Consider the following 19399-nt stretch of genomic DNA (forward strand, 5'->3'; position numbering starts at 1 on the left):
CTCAAGTCCTATTTTCATTAAGTTGTATTATCATGATAGCTGAGAGTTCATTTGCCATTGTACCCAACTCATCTAAAATTCTGAATCTCCAGTGACTGGATTATATTTAACTTCAAAAAGAACACTATGTCCTGCTAGCCTTATGTAATACAAATTAAATCAAGTCACTGAGTTTTCATCCATGGATATAACATTCCAGTTCATTTTAATTACATATAAAATGTATATTAAGTAAATATATATATTAGCCTGCCTTTTGATGAAGGCAACTGACTTATGACAATAGCGTACAGTTAATAGCATACATATTCACCTTTGTTCCTGAAATATCTTTGTTATAAACATAGTTTCTACGCCTTGAAAGCCAAATTCACCAAGGGAAGCATCTTCTAAATCTTACTGCTGTAAGCTCATTTTCCTGGACTGTTATTATACGTAATAAGAGACTTGACAGCTGCTATAATAACACATTCTAAATTTTAAATTCGATGTGTGTTTTTTACCTTAAACTCTTGTGATGGCAAAACTATTTTCCTCAAAGCTGATTGGTTATGCAGGTCTACAACCGTGCTTAAATGGAACCTTGCTGTGCCAAGCTTTCTGACAAGGAGGAATCTTTTTATTTTGAGTCTTTTTGATACTGAACATGATATCTGAGTGAAGAATTTTTGTTTTATTATTAAGAAATAAATGTGTCTTACTTCTTGAGATCTCCCTGGCTTCAGCAATTTGTAGTTATTTCCACTATAGACCATTAAGAATATATTTCAAAGGCAAGCTAACAAAGTTCAAGTAAAAATTATTTTTTATATATTACAGCTTCTAATTGGCATTGGGTGAGTATTAGAGATTATCAACATAAATTACATATAGTGTCAGATAATGAATTTAATTCATAGATGTCGGTTAATTCTCCTTATTGCATTCCTTGTTGTTGGTTGTATAATCGTTGTATGCAGACTAATCTTCTGATAAAACTTTAAACTCCTTGGTTTATTTGGTGTATTTGTTTTTCTTGTAAGTTTTTTCCAGCCTTCTTAGACCTCCTTTACTACTGTGACTTTGTACATTTCCCCATAGTGAAGTCTAGTTTTGTCAACATTGCCCTAGCAGTATCTCAAAATACAGTGCCTGTGTCATTTCCTCTCTGATTTAGCTTTCATCCTACTTTTAAAGCAACAGAAGATTAAACTTGATTTTGTGGCCCCCTAATACAGGTATGACTGGATAAAATAATTAACATGACATGTGCTGCCTTAGAACTGAAGCTTTGCTATTCATTTCATTTATTTGTTCCATTTCTATAGTTTCTTCTCAGGCTAAAGCTGTATTTTTCTTAAAGGCTTATAAAAATTTTGCTGAAAAAAATGTTGGTGCTTCGGTGCAGGCTTGGAACCTCTTTTCCTGAACTAGATAACTTGGTGAGTACTTTTGTTTATTTTTGCCAATACATACATGTTCTCAAACTAGATACTGTCAGAAATACACTTGAGAGGGCCAAACGCTACTGAAATGTATCAGAAGAATTAAAGAGCATCTGCTTTCACAGATGGAATGGAAGAAGAACTTACACAGTCACTGTACTTTGTGGCAATCATTATGAGTGTTACTTTCAACTCAAAAAATAACTAATTATAGACTTTAATCACTAACTTTTAGAGATGGAAGGGATCTCAGTCATCCAACATAATATATTAATTTTACAAAAGAGAAAATGAGTTTTCTATTTGCAAATATAAAGGCTACATATATTATCAAGAATCACTGTGACAGCCACTAGAGAGATGAGATGAATGATTAAGCAAGGCAGAAATTAACCATCCAGAAGCACCCTCAAATCTTGGGCCATAATCTTAGAAACATTTAGCAAAGAAAGCTTTCACCAGTATTCCCTTTATTAGTTTCCACATATTGTTGTAACCTATACTAAACACACTTAGATTCAGCTGTTATTTTTCATTCTCTGTGATGTTCTAACTCTGAAAATCTTTAAATAGTAGGAAAGGTATTTACATACTACTGCTTCCTTTGTTTAATTACATTCTGCCAATTTTTCTAATATATGAAAGATAACTGATTACACCCCCAATTTAGGAAAATGTCCATTATAAAAATGCGAAAGCATCATTTATGTTGCTCCTACAGGAAGTAAACAGAAGGGTGAGCATTGTCTCCAATTATGCCAGATAGATTTTATGTCCAGAAAAGGAAGAAAGAACGAAAGGAATGAACAACAACTGGGTGTCTACATGTTGGTTACTCTGCTAGGAAATGGGCTATATCTGATATACGATGAAAATGAATCATTCTGATTAAAACCTTTTATTTTCCTCTATTGTATATGCAAATAGAAAGTTTTCTTAAGAAATTACTCAAGTAAATGTTTCAGAATAAACCTTGTTCGAAGATGTAAATACAAGACTTAATTTTACAAGTCTTTCATAATTAACTAGAGTGGGATAAATGAATGAACCCCATCAAAAACAGTCTCCAAACTTCATACATAAGTCTATATGTTTAATCAAGGTATCTAATAAAGAGATAAATTTACTATTCTGCCTATTTCCTACTTCTTCCTATTTTCCTAACCATCTTAGAGCATAAGTGATTTTTTTTTTTTTTTTGAGACAGAGTCTCACTCTGTCGCCCAGGCTGGAGTGCAATGGCACGATCTTGGCTCACTGCAACCTCCTCCTCCTGGGTTCAAGCGATTCTCCTGCCTCAGCCTCCCAAGTGGCTGGTATTACAGGTGTGAGACATCACACGCGGCTAATTTTTGTATTTTTAGCAGAGACAAGGTTTCACCATGTTGGCTCAGCTGGTCTCGAGCTCCTGACCTCAAGGGGATCCGCCCCCCTCAGCCTCCCAAAGTGCTGGGATTAAGGCGTGAGCCACCACGCCTGGCCACATAAGTGATTTTTAAAGGAAGTGATGATGATAATAATAGTAATAATAATAGGAACAATAGAGGAAACCAGAAAAAAAAATAAGATTCTGAATATTCCAGTTTACTTAGTCTCTAACAAAAGTTTCAAGGTGGAAAAATTATTGCCCCATCCTCTCACACCAAATTTTCTTCTTATTCGTTACTATTGTTCTTTCATGTAAATGATTTCATGTAAATCAAAATAATTACAGAATATTATCTATAATATCTTAGAAAGTAGCACAAAGTTTTGATTTTGGAGTGTGCCCTCCTTGAAACTGAGATTATTCTGTACAATGAATGTAGTTGGACATCACTATTCCTTTATAAATCAACTAGTAACTAGAAACTCAAACCCATCAATATTCCTATTTTGGGGATAACCTCCTAATTTCTAATTTTCACATTCTGGTGCTATGAAATCTCTCTCTTTCTCTCTCTCTCTGTCTCTCTCTCTTTCCCTGTCTCTCTCTCTCACACACACACACTCTTATATTTCCTTTTAATCTGACTCTTTTGGCAGCTTGAAAAGTACCAGGTGATAACTATCTAATAGCTTCTAGACATAAAATAAAAATGGCAGCAGGGGCCCCATCCATTTCCATACTCTCCTTGACAGACAAGTAGGCTAGTACCTAGATAAGTGCAGAGTGCCCTAAGCAAACTTATTTCACAGACCAAAAATAAAAATCAATTTTTTATTCTAGGCACCAAAAGGAAAAATGAAGATTCTCCTGGTCTTTCTAGGGCTTCTTGGTAATTCTGTTGCTATGCCAGTGAGTATTTTTTAAATGTTAGCTCTTCTCTTTGTGTTCCGTCGTTGCATAGCTTAGAACAATTGCTGAGCTTATTTCAACTGATGTTCTGCATTTGTCACTGACATTCTCTTACTTCCAGATGCACATGCCCCGAATGCCTGGATTTAGCAGTAAAAGTGAGGAGGTATGTATGTTCAATCTCAGAGGAGAAGTTATCCAGAGTCCTATCCTACACGTTTACTAAAAAGGAGAATATTGGAAAATTGTCTGATATATAATATTTCTTATGAAAGAGGTAAAAAAAGGGAGAGTTGAAAGTCTTAAACTCTCAAATCGAGGCAAAGTAGTAATTTCCCCAGCCATCAGCCTACCTATGTACTTCAGTGTTCCTTTTCAAGGTAAATGTGGATTTGTGTTAAAATCTAGTTGATGCTACCTTATCTGCTAAGTTTTTTAGGTAGCAAAAGTGACCAGTTGTACCAAGGGTTATTAGAAGGTAGATGCTTAAAAACAGAAATATCTTTCACATGACTCATATCCCAGATCATTAATCAAATTCAATACATATCAGAAAGATGAATCATCTTGTCACATAATTCTCATGTTCTCAAATCCTGAACTCTAAAAGAATAGAACAGAACCTTCAAAAACTTTACAGTAGACCAGATTTTTATTTTCTATGATTCTTTATTGATTCTTCTCAAAATAAAATTCTGACTTAAAAGTTAAAGTGCCTGAGAAGCTTCTTTAATTGTATACTTACTTAAAATTCAAGCATAAGTAGTAAAAGGTAATATGACTGTTGTGCATTAAAATCAGAAATTTTTACACTGGGAAGTTCTAAGGTTAAAAAAAGAAATTTTACTGATTTCTTACGATTTGTGCATTGATTTAATAAAAGTTTCACTTTGTATCACATTAATGGATTCCTTTGGTTGCAGATGATGCGGTATAATCAATTCAACTTTATGAACGGCCCACATGTAAGTTTTTCTTTATGTTATTTCTGATGATTTCTTGTTTATCTAGATAACTCCATTATAAAGTTTGCCTTAGCCAATAGAGACACCAATCCACATGTTTTAAGTATAATGTAATCATTACAAAAGTTGCAAGGTGGAAAAATTATTGCCCCATCCTCTCACACCAAATTTTCTTCTTATTCATTACTATTGTTCTTTCATGTAAATCAAAATAATTATTAATTAGAAATGCTATTTATTTGAGTCAAGAAAAGATGGTTCTGGGAAAATATCACATAAGATGTCACAAATAATGACAATAAAAATAACATAGTAAGTATTGGTGGGGGGTAAATTTTACTTGGATTATCTTGAAAGATAACACTACAGTTATGAAGCAAGTTTTATGTTATTTAAATAAATATAGGTTATTCTTGTCATTGTATGCTAATTGTCAGAACAGACAAATCAAGTATCAGGTGGTTCTTTGGCACAATTTTTCTGGTAAAATTGTATGTTAGCACAGTAACACTACACATCACTTTTGATTTCCGTGGAATGATCATGAGGGCCATTTTGAGGGGAAAATCAAGGACTACATCCATTTTTTTGTAACCCATTTTATCCAAGTCATTCTCTTTTAAAGCTCTTTGCCTAAAATAATCATTGTAAATTTTCTCTTCCTCAACTTTTGATTGGCTCAACTTTTTCATACCCTTGTTTTTAGTTTTAGTGACTTTGCCTGTGATTTGAAATTTTTACCAACTTAGTTGTCATTAAATCCTGTGTCTTAGTGCAATATTTGCAATTTTGAATTTCATCAATCCACAAAGCGTGGGTACATCATCCAATAGATAGCAAGAGACTAATTAATGAAGACTGGGGATAGAGACAGGTGTTAAACCAGGGAGGAAATATTTGAATGAGAACTGATGGTGCAAGACTGATCATTCATAAATTATCATAAATTTAGAAATTAGCATTTTTATAAATTATCATAAATTTCTAAATTAACATTTTTAGATTATAACTACTTTTGCTTCCCTGCCCAACCTTGTAATTGTGGCAATTCCGATAACAAAAATAGATTTAATGAGGATCCACCTGTAACCAAGAAACATAGACACCATATAAGTGTGTTTACACAGACTGAATTTTTATCCTCTCTTTTCCTTTTTTTCTTGTTTTTTATTTTTTGCTTTACAGTCTCACTTCCTTTATCTTATTTTTGTTTTTTCTCTTCTTCATCCAGCCTTATAACAAATCACATGGGTTCTGAATACGACATTAAATCTTCTGTAACCTGACTTGTATACTTCTGACCTGAGTTAGGGTTTCAGAGTTAGAAAATCATCAGTCAAACTCTTAAACTGAGATTTCCCACTTAATTCTGCCTTTTGGTTTGTTTTGGTTGTTTGGCTTTCTAGAAGACTGAAGTTCATTCTGTAAGACAATGTGTAAGGAAATTCTAACTAAAGATCTTGAAGCTTCCATAGTTAAGTTCCACAGGACTTTTAAGCTCTTTGGCTGAGTTTTAGAGGCTGACATTAGAGGATGGAGAGAGCCTGAATCTCAGCTCTATTATGATTTCACTATTATTTGCTACGCTTTCAGATGGCACACCTGGGGCCTTTCTTTGGAAACGGTCTCCCTCAGCAATTTCCACAGTACCAGATGCCCATGTGGCCTCAGCCACCACCCAACACATGGCACCCACGGAAATCCTCAGCACCCAAACGTCATAACAAGACTGATCAGACCCAAGAAACCCAGAAACTCAACCAGACTCCATCAAAAAAGCCACCACAAAAGCGGCCTTTGAAGCAGCCATCACATACTCCAGCTCAGCCCGAAGAGGAAGCTCAGCCACCTCAGGTGAGACTTGCACAGAAAAATTCCATATCTGTAAATGGCCTCGGAGAGATTTGGAGGGCCATGCCACCCCCATATACACACTTCAATACAGGTACTCTGTTGCAATACCAATGTTTGTTTTGACATGCATCCAAAACTGCATGGCAAGTCAACTCCAATCTTGTTTGGTTCAAATTACCCAAATACTGTTGCCTTTTAAAACCTCCTTTTAAATTACAGAGAAAATATGGTGTAATAATATGAGCACTAATCTAACAGTCGAGAATCAAAGGTTCAAGTCCTGTGCCTGGTCCTTATTAGTCATATGATATTGAACAAGTTACTTCGCCTTTCTAGGTTCCAGTTTCCCCATGAGTAAACTAAATGGTTTCCAAGTTTCATCCAGATCTGTGCTTTGATGCTCTAAAATATTGCTCTTAAATTAACATGGCTTCCGGTACTAGTATGACATAAGGTAAGAAGATGTGCAAATGGTTTCTCAAGATCTCATCCAGTGTGGAGGGAGCTTCAAAAATACTGGCTTTTAGGCCGGGCACAGTGGCTCACACCTGTAATCCCAACACTTTGGGAGGCCAAGGTAGGCGGATCACCTGAGGTCAGGAGTTCAAGACCAGCCTGGCCAACATGGTGAAACCCTGTCTCTACTAAAAATACAAAAAGTAGCTGGGCTTGGTGGTGCACGCCTGTAATCCCAGCTATTCAAGAGACTGAGGCAGGAGAATCGCTTGAACCTGGCAGGCAGAGGTTGCAGTGAGCCAAGATCACGCCACTGCACTCCAGCCTGGGCAACAGAGCAAGACTCTGTCTCAAAAAAATAAAAAGAAAATACTGGCTTTTGGTCAGTTAACACTTATTATCAGACACTATTACAGATGTAGGGCATACAAAATTGAATGAAAAGACACTCCTGGATTGGAATCCTGGCTTCAATCATTTACAAGCAATGAGATTTTGGGCAAGTGATCAAACTTGTCTGAACTTCATGTTCTTAGTAAAATGGGAATAGTAATAGTTTATATCTTCTATGGTTATATGAGGATGAACTGAGTTTAACAATATAAAATGCTCAGCACAGAGCCTGGAATGTGTGTCCAATAATACTAATTGTTATTATCATTATCGTCTTTGCCCTATAAAAAACACACAGTTTAATGCAAAGGGAGATGTAGGCTCCCAAGTTTCCATTGTATTTAGTTAGTTTCCTTCATTTTTTTATGTATTCTTTTCAATACCACATCACTCTGATTCTTTCTTTCTCTCTAGGCATTCCCACCATTTGGAAATGGGCTATTCCCCTATCAACAACCACCATGGCAAATTCCACAGGTGAGAAATTTTTTTTTCTTTACACTATAAGTGAAAAATAATATTAGTATGTTATAATTTAAATTAATATAAATTCATACATTCTAGTGGAATACCATATACCAATCAGTAGATGGTATGAAACAAAACCAGCACATCAGTAATCATGCAGAAAAAGAATGGAGAATTTTTTGAATTTCATACTCAGACAAATTGGTGACATAAATACAACCTAAATCACCAGATACTAATAACTCAGCTAATAAATTAATTTTAAAAGGTTGTACTACTTCATTACTATTTCCCCACATCCTTAAGAAAGTTTAAAAAAAACACACAAATTATCTTCATTTAATGTAATGGGGAAACTGGGACACAGGACAAAATGGAGTTTGAAAACCATAGGGTGAGCCATGATTAGACTAAGACATTTTCATCCTATCTTACTGTTTCTAGCCACAGATATATCATTATAAAGAATCTTGGGGCTGGGCAAGGTGGCTCACGTCTGTAATCCCAGCACTTTGGGAGGACGAGGTGGGTGATCACTTGAGGTCAGGAGCTCAAAACCAGCCTGGCCAACATGGTGAAACCCTATCTCTGCTAAAAATACAAAAATTTGCCAGGCAGGTGGTGCACGCCTGTAATCCCAGCACTTTGGGAAGCCGAGGCAGGCAGATCACCTGAGGTCAGGAGTTCGAGACCAGCCTGACCAACAAGGTGAAACCCTGTCTCTACTAAAAATACAAAAATTAGCTGGGCGTGATGGCAGGCACCTGTAATCCCAGATAGTCAGGAAGCTGAGGCAGTAGACTCACTTGAACCCAGGAAACAGAGGTTGCAGTGAGCTGAGATCGTGCCATTGCACTCCAGCCTAGGTGACAGAGCGAGACTCCATCTCAAAAAAAAAAAAAAGAATCTTGCAAAATATTATTTACAAGAAGCCTCAAAGAATCTTAAACGTTTAAAATCATTAAAATAAAAGATAATATTGAAATTGCATCATAGGCATTAAAAATACGAATGGCAAAATAAAATTTTTGAACTAAAGAAAAGTTAATGGCCAGTTGCTGCTAAACAAACAAAACAACAGGAAATATTTGTTGACTGTTCATTCAGCTATGACATAGGTTTTCCTTGTCTACAACTCTATAACCAAGAAGGCTTTTTACCAATGACGAACAATTCATTTTAAGGAGTAAGAGTTCCTTACATTTCTCCTCCCTAAAAGAGTGACTTCCTTTTACTGGCTATGCTGAACTAAGGAAATTAAGGCAGTACAAGGTAAAGATTTTAAAAACAGATAAACATGATTCTCATGCTGAAGTAACTATTAATCTTATCTACATAAAACTTGAGAGGCAGAAACTCAGCCTCCAAGTTTGATTAGGAGAATTAACTTAAGTCAAATAAAAATATCATAGTAATAATCCAAGGATTGTCCGTTTGCAGTTTGTCTCCCTAAACACGAAGCCACATTTTAAAAATAACATCGTTACTTAATCTCTATTATTAGATGTTCTAATATGGATACTTGGATTCTAACAGCACTCAAATTTCTCTCTCTCACCCTCTCTCTCTGTATGTATGTGCATGGTGTGTGTTTGTTGGGGGTTGTGGAGGGTGTGTTTTTGAGTGCTAGAGGTGGTAAGGAGGATTGCCAGGAGATGCAGCCATACAGTGTTTTAAGTAGGATAATCTAGGATCCAGCTGAAGCCTTTGTATTTACCAGTATTCACTGTTAGAACATAATTCTTAGCAGCTGGACTGTGAGAGCTAATAACTCAAACGCTAAAAGCTCAGAGTACTAACTGAGCTCAATCATTGACTTGAGCTATTTTTAGACACTCTGAGTCTTACAAGCAAATGACGGCATCGAAAGTGGTTTTCTCCTGTGGTCACTGTGTTTTTCACTTCTCAGAGGTTACCGCCACCAGGTTATGGACGCCCACCAGTCAGCAACGAAGAAGGGGGGGTAAGTACAAGTAAAACTATATTCTCCACTAGAAATTACAATCCATTCGCCCCTGCTTTTTTATCCACATCTAATAAGAAAGTTAAAATCCAACACATGAACCTGTAGCTCAAGCTTCCGTGAATTTTAGAAAATAAAAAAGTGAAACAAATCAAGCCAGTGGTCCAAAGATTGATGCTGGACTCCAGACAGTGATAAACAGAGAAAGAAGTAAGAGTTTCTTAGAATGTTATCCTCAAGAGGAAATTAAGTGATATCTAACTTCCTGATTATAGTAATACAAATAAATTGGAGCCAAGAAAAGATCAATTACTACTCAATTTCACTTTTAAGTTACTGGATAAACTGAACCCAGAACTCAAGTCTTCTGTTACTCTGCTCAATGGCCTTTTTACTATACCACACTAGGAGAAGAACCAAATGTATATCACAGAGTGATATACTCTTAATATTCCAGCGCTATGTCATCTAAAAAGTCATTTTAGTGATTGTGGCATAGCACCCCACCCCCCTGGAGCTTACTTCTTTTTCCCTAAATATGTGATATGTCCTCAGTGAACTGTGGTAACTTAATAGCTTGACTGGGGAGTGGGGGACAGATTGTTCTTTTTTTTTTTTTTTTTTTCTGAGACAGGTGGGAGATCACTTGAGCCTTGGGGGTGGAGGTTGCAGTGAGCCATAGCACCACTGCACTCCAGCCTGGGTGACAGAGCGAGACTATCTCAAACAAAAGAGAGGTTGGCATTACCTGCTCTAAGAGGTCCCTTTCAGCTTTAAGATTATGTATATACACATTTTGTAAGTAAGTCTTTTCATCTCCCACAATCTATTGTTAGCATGGCAGCCAGAGTGACCCTGTGAAAACAATAGTCTAATCTTGTTCCTCCTCTGTTCAGTCCCTGCAATGACTGCCAATTTCTGTTCTTTCTTTTCTTTCATTTTTTTTTTTTTTTTTTTTTTTTTTTTTTTGTAAGACAGAGTCTCGCTCTGTCACCCAGGCTGGAGTGCAGTGGCACGATCTCGGCTCACTGCAACCTCCACCTTCTGGGTTCAAGCAATTCAATTCTCATACCTCAGCCTCCCGAGTAGCTGAGATTACAGGTGTGTGCCATCACACCTGGCTAATTTTTGTATTTTTGTAAAGATGGGGTTTCACCATGTTGACCAGACTGGTATCGAACTCCTGGCCTCAAGTGGTCTAGCCACCTCAGCCTCCCAAAGTGCTGGGATTACAGGCGTGAGCCACCGCAACTGGCAGAGATTGTTCTTAAAATAACATTGAAGATTACTGTGTCAGTAATGGTATAAGGCGCTCTCAAATATATCATGAAATAACCCCAAATAAAAATGATTCGGATAATTGTATGCAGCCTAGAAACTGGCACTTCTAATTTTCATATGAGTAACATAAGAAAGGAAGCAGAAAGATCCAAGCAGTTACCATAGGCTTTAAGAAGCCTGTATGTAGGCCAGGCACGGATGGCTCACACCTGTAATCCCAGCACTTTGGGAGGCTGAGGCAGGTGGATCACTTGAGGTAAGGAGTTTGAGACCAGCCTGGCCAACATGGTGAAATCCTGTCTCTACTAAGTATACAAAAATTAGCCGGGTGTGGTGGTGCTGGCCTGTAATCCCAGCTACTGTGGAGCCTGAGGCAGAAGAATCGCTTGAACCCAGGAGGGGAAGGTTGCAGTGCGCTGAGATCACAGCATTGCACTCTAGCCTAGGCAACAGAGTGAGACTCAGTCTCAAAAACCAAAAAAGGAAAGAAATCTGAATTTAGATAGGCACAATGGCTCACACCTGTAATCCCAACACTTTGAGAGGCTGAGATAGGAGGATCACTTAAGCCCAGGATTTCAAGACCAGCCTGGGCAACATAGGGAGAATAAAATAAATGTTAGGCGAACGTGGTGGCATGCGTCTGTGATCCCAGCTACTCAGGAGGCTGAAGTGGGAGGATCACTTTAGCCTGGGAAGTCAAGGCTGCAGTGAGTCCTGATCTTGCCACAGCACTCCAGCCTGGACAACAGAGAAAAACCCTGTCTCAAAAACTAAGATGTCTGTATTCTACCTCTTGAGGGCACTACCTGATTTCCTGCATGATCTTGGGAGCTATTTCCTTGCCTGTCTTTCTCATCTCCATCCACAAATGGGGATTAAAATACTTTTTCTTTACATTGCATTTGTTTTAAAAAGAAAAATCAAATGATCTAAATGCCACACAAATGTCTAACATACTGACTGAGTTCGTGATGATTAAATCATTCATTAAATGAAAATTTATTAAGAACATCCCACTCTCCTCGGTACTGGAAAACAAGGATGAGAAGCATAATGTTTTCATTCAAAACCTTCACATGGGAGAATTAAATGGAAGAATCCCAGGAAAATAGGAAACTGAAATTCAGTGGGATGATTATGATGACAGAAATCTGTACTGCTGTGGACTCCTAGGAATAGGACCTAATTCTGCCCATGGAAGTCAAGACACAGAAGGTGGAAGTCAAACTGAGCTCTGAAGCATGAGTCAAATTTGCCAGGAGGAATAAATGTGTCCGTGGAAGAAGTTTTAATATGAATAAGCCATATGCAAAGGCACTGAAACATAAAAAGAATAGAGAACCCAGAGAATTCAGAGTAGTTGTGATTTGCAACTGCATAAAGTGCAAAGGGGAGGAAATGAGGCTGAATGTAATAGTTATAGCCCAGATTATTATAAAAAATCGTATTATTATTATATAATATATAACACTTATTAGGCACTTACTAAGTACCAGGCACTGAGCTGTACTTACTTTGTCTCATTTGGCCCTCATGACAACCTATGAGGTAGACGTTATTTTATTATCATCTCCATATTACAAATGAATAAACCAAGGTTAGCCCAGAGTCATAGTACTAATACTGGTGGAATGGGGATTTTAATGCACATCTATCTAGAGCCCCACTGTTTAGCAGCATGTTGTACTGCTTTGATGTTATGTTAAGGGATTTAGAGTTTATTTTGTAAAGGAGAATTTTAAATACAAATTTAAAGAGGAAAGGGGCCAAATTTCCATATACCCACTCTCAGCCTCTACTACTCTGATGGCAGTGCAGAAGCAAGATTAAAGGAAAGCAAGACTGCATCCAGAGTAGCCAGTAAGAAAACTACTGTAACAGTTCAGGGGTACTGTGGATTAAGGAAGTGGGAATAAGGATGAAAGTTTAGATTTTATAGGACCTGATTATTAATAGTCTGGAGTACTAAGAGAGAGCAGAAACTTGAGAAACTGTACAGATAGTGGTGAATGTTGCTTAAATATAGAACATCGGAGGAGGAGATTTCGCGGGAGATGAGCCCAGTTCTGGGTGCATTCAGTTGGAGGTACTCATGAAATCTTTAGTGGAGATGTTTTGCTGCCTCAACCTTGGGTGAGAGTGTTGTGGGTTAGAATTATGCCTTTGGGAGTTGTTAGCAATGTATGCCTATTGAAAGCATGGGCTGATGCAACAGAATTCTTTTTTTTTCTTTCTTTTATTTTTTTATTTTTATTTTTATTTTTTTTGAGACAGAGTCTCGCTGTCACCACGCTGGAATGCAGTGGCACGATCTGGGCTCATTGCAACCTCCACCTCCTGGGTTCAGGCGATTCTCCTGCCTCAGCCTCCTGAGTAACTGGGACTACAGGCGCGTGCACAACCATGCCCAGCTAATTTTTGTATTTTTAGTAGAGACAGGGTTTCACCATATTGGCCAGGGTGGTCTCGAACTCCTGACCTTGTGGTCCGCCTGCTTCGGCCTCCCAAAGTGCTGGGATTACAGGCGCAATAGAATTCTTAAAAGAGGTATGTAAAAACAGAACAGAAAAATTAGGAGGATGGAGGATGAAATCATTAAAAACAAAACAAACAAACAAAAACCCTCAGATGTATAAGGCCTAAAAAGAGAAAGCTGAGCAGTGGTCAGAAAAAAATACCAGGAGAGAGAACCAGAAATTGTATGGTCATGGAAACCAAGGAAGAATCAAATTGAAAGAAAGTAAAGCTAATGATGTTAAAAGAAACATGTGGCTGATAAGATTTCCCTGTTATACTAAAAAATTCCAAACAACACCATGGTGGGAAACAAAGGATAATTATTGATTTCCATTTTCTTTCCTACAGAATCCTTACTTCGGATATTTTGGATATCATGGCTTTGGGGGTCGCCCTCCTTATTATTCAGAAGAAATGTTTGAACAAGATTTTGAAAAACCCAAAGAAGAAGATCCTCCTAAGGCAGAAAGTCCAGGCACAGAACCCACAGTTAATTCAACAGTCACTGAGACGAATTCTACCCAACCAAATCCTAAAGGGAGTCAGGGAGGAAATGACACCAGCCCCACAGGAAACAGTACCCCAGGACTAAACACTGGAAACAACCCTCCAGCTCAAAATGGGATTGGCCCACTCCCTGCAGTCAACGCTTCAGGCCAGGGAGGGCCAGGAAGTCAAATCCCATGGAGACCAAGTCAGCCAAATATTCGTGAAAATCATCCAAATCCTAATATAAGAAATTTTCCTTCAGGAAGACAGTGGTATCTCACTGGTACTGTCATGGGGCACAGACGGAATGGGCATTTTTACAGAAATCAACAATTTCAAAGGGGTCCTCGGTGGAACTCCTTTGCTTGGCAAGGTAAACAAGTAGCTCATCCAGGAAATCCAGTTTATCACAAAGCTTACCCTTCTACTTCAAGAGGCAATTATCCCAATTATGCAGGAAATCCAGCAAATCTCAGAAGAAAGCCTCAGGGGCCAAATAAACACCCTGTAGGAACTAATGTTGCCCCACTGGGTCCCAAACATGGCCCTGTTGTTCACAATGAAAAAATCCAAAATCCAAGGGAGAAGCCCCTGGGTCCAAAAGAACAAATAATAGTTCCTACAAAGAATCCAACCAGCTCCTGGAGAAACTCTCAACAGTATGAAGTTAATAAATCAAATTATAAACTGCCTCACTCTGAGGGTTATATGCCAGTCCCAAATTTTAATTCTGTTGATCAACATGAAAACTCCTACTACCCAAGAGGAGATTCCAGAAAAGTCCCAAATTCTGATGGACAAACCCAAAGCCAGAATTTGCCCAAAGGGATTGTTTTATGGTCAAGAAGGATACCATATGAATCAGAAACTAATCAGCCAGAATTAAAGCACAGCTCATATCAGCCTGCTGTATACCCTGAGGAAATCCCTTCTCCTGCAAAAGAACATTTTCCTGCTGGAAGAAATACTTGGGACCACCAAGAAATCTCTCCACCTTTTAAGGAAGATCCAGGGAGGCAAGAAGAACATTTACCCCATCCTTCTGATGGTTCTAGAGGAAGTGTTTTCTACCCTGAATATAACCCATATGATCCCAGGGAAAACTCACCATACTTTAGAAGCAATACATGGCATGAGAGAGATGATTCTCCCAATACTATGGGGCAAAAAGAAAGTCCACTCTACCCCATAAATACCCCAGACCAGAAGGAGACAGTCCCTTATAATGAAGAGGATCCAACTGATCCAACTGGAGATGAAGTCTTTCCTGGACAAAATAGATGGGGTGAAGAGTTGAGCTTCAAAGGAGGCCCAACAGTTAGGCACTATGAAGGTGAACAATATACCTCAAATCAGCCAAAGGAATATCTTCCCTATTCTTTAGATAATCCATCAAAACCAAGGGAGGATTTTTATTATAGTGAATTCTACCCATGGAGCCCGGATGAGAATCTTCCATCATATAATACAGCTCCTACTATGTCACCACCTATAGAGAGCAGGGGCTACTATGTTAATAATGCTGCTGGACCAGAAGAAAGCACTCTATTTCCTTCACGGAATTCCTGGGACCACAGGATACAAGCCCAAGGGCAGAAAGAAAGAAGGCCATATTTTAACAGAAATATCTGGGATCAGGCAACACATTTACAAAAAGCCCCAGCTAGGCCACCAGACCAGAAAGGTAACCAGCCCTATTCCAGTAACACACCAGCTGGGCTTCAGAAAAATCCAATATGGCATGAAGGTGAGAATGTGAACTATGGCATGCAAATAACTAGGACGAATTATCCAGAGAGAGAACATTCATCTTTCCCTGACTTCATCCCACAAAGTTACCCATCAGGTCAAAAAGAAGCACATTTATTTCACCTAAGCCAGCGAGGCTCTTGCTGTGCTGGTAGCTCCACAGGGCCCAAGGACAATCCACTAGCTCTACAAGACTACACTCCATCCTATGGTCTTGCACCTGGGGAGAACCAAGACACCAGTCCTCTGTATACAGAAGGTAGTCATACCAAGCAGACAAGACATATCATCTCCCCAACAAGCATCCTACCAGGCCAAAGAAACAGCTCAGAGAAGAGGGAAAGCCAAAACCCTTTTAGAGATGATGTGTCCACTCTGAGGAGGAACACACCATGTTCTGTAAAGAATCAACTGGGCCAAAAGGGAATTATGCCCTTTCCTGAAGCCAGTTCCCTTCAATCAAAGAATACACCTTGTCTCAAAAATGATCTTGGAGGAGATGGGAACAACATTCTGGAACAAATTTTGGAAGACAATCAGCTCAGTGAAAGAACTGTTGACCTTACTCCTGAGCAGCTTGTTATTGGTACACCTGATGAAGGCCCCAATCCAGAAGGCATCCAAAGTCAAGTCCAAGAAAATGAGAGTGAGAGGCAGCAACAAAGACCATCTAGCATTCTGCATTTGCCATGCTTTGGCTCCAAATTAGCAAAGCATCACTCTTCCACCACTGGAACTCCATCTAGCAGTGGAAGGCAAAGCCCATTTGATAGGGATTCAATTATGCCTACTGAAAATCCTAACACATTGGTTGAGTTAGCTACTGAGGAACAATTTAAGAGTATAAATGTAGACCCACTTGATGCAGATGAACATAGTCCATTTGAATTCCTTCAAAGAGGGACCAATGTACAGGACCAGGTACAAGACTGCTTACTACTTCAGACCTAGGGGTTATCTCAACCAAGCATTCTTGGGGAAAGAGAAATCACTGACATTCTATACCAATGGTTCCCCAAATTTTTTCCCCAAGACTTAATTAAGTATCTGACTGTCTTGGTGATCCTTAAGTTTTCTCCCCTCTCAGCAATAGGAGTAGCAATCCAGGTGGAGCTGAGATTAGGCCTCTGGGGATCACCAGATCTAGCACTTTCACAGATTAGTGCAGACCTTAAAAAAGCAAGAAGGCCATAACCATCCCTGCCTCGAAACTTGGAAGTCACTTGTCTGAGTTAGTTTCCTTTTGCTTGATGACTTCTTTTGCTCTCAAAGTTCCATACTTGCAAAATTGGTTTTTCAAGACTGAAAGGCAGATTAACTTTCCATTCTACATATGGACATCCACACATCAGTATAGTCCTGATGCACTGTACGTTTTTTTCTTATGTTGATCTTGTCAGGTTTTTTTCCTACTCAATATTCTCTTCAAGCATTTTTTTTCTTCACCTGCCACTCTCTTTACCTTTATCATTTCTTTTTCTTAGCTTTCTTCCTTCTTTTCTCTCTCCCTCAACCATTCTGTATTTAGCTTTCTATTCCTCATCTTTTTCTCTCTATATATCACTTCTTACATATTAAGCTAGCTACTTTAACCATTACTAGTCTCTTCTTTATGTCTACCTCCTCCATTATGTCTTCCTCTCTTCCCACCTACCTGTTTTGTCTCCCAGTGTACCACTTGTCAACTAATCCCTCTCCTCTCTGACTCCTTTCTTCCCTTCAATTTATCTTTTTCCCTGTTACACCATTTTCATCTTAAGACTGCATGTCACTCTCTTCCTTTTTGTATCCACTCTCCAAATCGTACCCTAATTTTTTCTTGACCCAGCTTAACCATCATTATAGAATATATTTTGGAAATGGTAGACACTGATAGCTACTTTGTTTTTAGTTATCTTAGGGTCTCTACCAAGTAGACACAGTTCAGTTAGAGAGACGTATTTAAGGATAAGGGAAGGCAGGATACCCAGAACTAGCAGCCTAAGGCAAAGGCTTAGGAAGATGGAGAATGAGGAACTGAAGAAACTGCCGCTCTGAGACTGCACATCCAGGAAAAAAGACTAGGACTTGCCATACACTGCCAATTCATAATCCACAGGATCTGTAGAAGACATTTTGGGAAACATTGTCTTAAATAAAAACTCAATGTTTAGTTGTTTTTTTTTACTAGCTCAGCATAAGGGATTCTACCAGTATGTGCTACTACTAACATTCTTCATGTCCATGCAGAATTACTTACAGACACTCTTTCTTGGTATCTTGAATAAATTGTGTAAATTATTTTGAAAAGTGGATATGTCTATATGCCTTGCTTATAATACATCAGGGATTATTATTATTATTAATAACATGTTGGCCTATTATCTGGATATCCCTTGCCTAGAGCAGGAAAAAAGTCTCGGAATTGCCTAAAAACATACTTTATAACTTTAAGAGATTTCTTAGGATAAATTTTCAGGGGCAGATTTCATAACAGGGTCTCACAAATTTGGGGAAACACAAAGTTGAAAACTTCCCGAGAAAAGGAATCTTGCCCTTGAATCTTCTGAAGTACCTAGCACAGTGTCTTGAACATAGAAGCTACCCAATAAATATATATCAATTGATTTTTTAATGACTTTCAACACTCCCATGAAAACACCGTAGTCTGCTTTTCCTGAAAGGTGACTGTCTAGGATGCTGAATGAGCCACCACTCCGTAGCTTTATATATTCAACAACATTTCCATCATAGAATTTCAGCGTTAGAAGGGATCTTAGAGGTAGATTATCCAGGCCATCCCCTAGTGCTTACATTCCCCTCCCCCTGGCCAGTTTTATATTTTAATCACACATTGAAAAATTCATTAATTTATTCTGTATAAAACTGTCTTTTAAGAATTATCCTTTCAAAATAAAAATGTTATTGTTTCACTAGTTTATTTTTCCAAATGATTTTTTTGAAATCTCAATATGAGTACTTTCATTACAAGATACTCACTTCACATTTCACCAAAATGTATGGGTTCACATAATTGTTTTGGCAGATATATTGACATATCTGAATTTATGAGACACTGCTGCTTAAACTACCATCTGAGATCGCTGCAATGTAAAATGTAAAAAGTAAAGTGTAACACTCCCAAGCTATCTTGAGCATAAGTAAATATTTTTTCTAAAAATGTATAGTGTGACCAAAAGAACACATATTTTGAATTTGAAAACACACAGTAAAAAGAAGGGAAAACGTCTCTCCAGAAAATAACTGTTTTCTTTTTTTTTGTTTTGAGACAGAGTCTTGCTCTGTTGCCCAGGCTGGAGTGCAGTGGCACCATCTCAGCTCACTGCAACCTCCACCTCCTGAATTGAAACAATTCTCATGCCTCAGCCTCCTGAGTAGCTGAGATTACAAATGTGTGCCACCAGGCATGGCTAATTCTTGTATTTGTAATAGAGACAGGGTTTCATCATGTTGGTCAGGCTGGTCTCGAACTCCTGACCTCAAGTGATCCATCCACCTCAGCCTCCCAAAGTGCTGGGATTATAGGCGTGAGCACCGTGCCCGGCCCAGAAAACTCTTG

General features: G+C 38.3%; 1 protein-coding gene across 1 annotated transcript; it reads left to right on the top strand.

Moving 5' to 3' along the window:
- The first annotated feature begins 615 nt into the window (after positions 1-615).
- Positions 616-18755, top strand: ENAM (enamelin). The gene is made up of 9 exons (XM_030818959.1): positions 616-836; positions 1308-1421; positions 3634-3702; positions 3824-3868; positions 4626-4667; positions 6261-6521; positions 7785-7847; positions 9748-9801; positions 13951-18755. Exons 2-9 carry the CDS (start codon positions 1368-1370, stop codon positions 16789-16791), a joined length of 3429 nt encoding a protein of 1142 aa, XP_030674819.1. The 5' UTR covers positions 616-836; positions 1308-1367; the 3' UTR covers positions 16792-18755.
- The last annotated feature ends 644 nt before the right edge of the window (positions 18756-19399 follow it).

This window comes from Nomascus leucogenys, chromosome 9 (genome assembly GCF_006542625.1).
Source record: "Nomascus leucogenys isolate Asia chromosome 9, Asia_NLE_v1, whole genome shotgun sequence".
In the NCBI taxonomy this organism is placed as follows: domain Eukaryota; kingdom Metazoa; phylum Chordata; class Mammalia; order Primates; family Hylobatidae; genus Nomascus; species Nomascus leucogenys.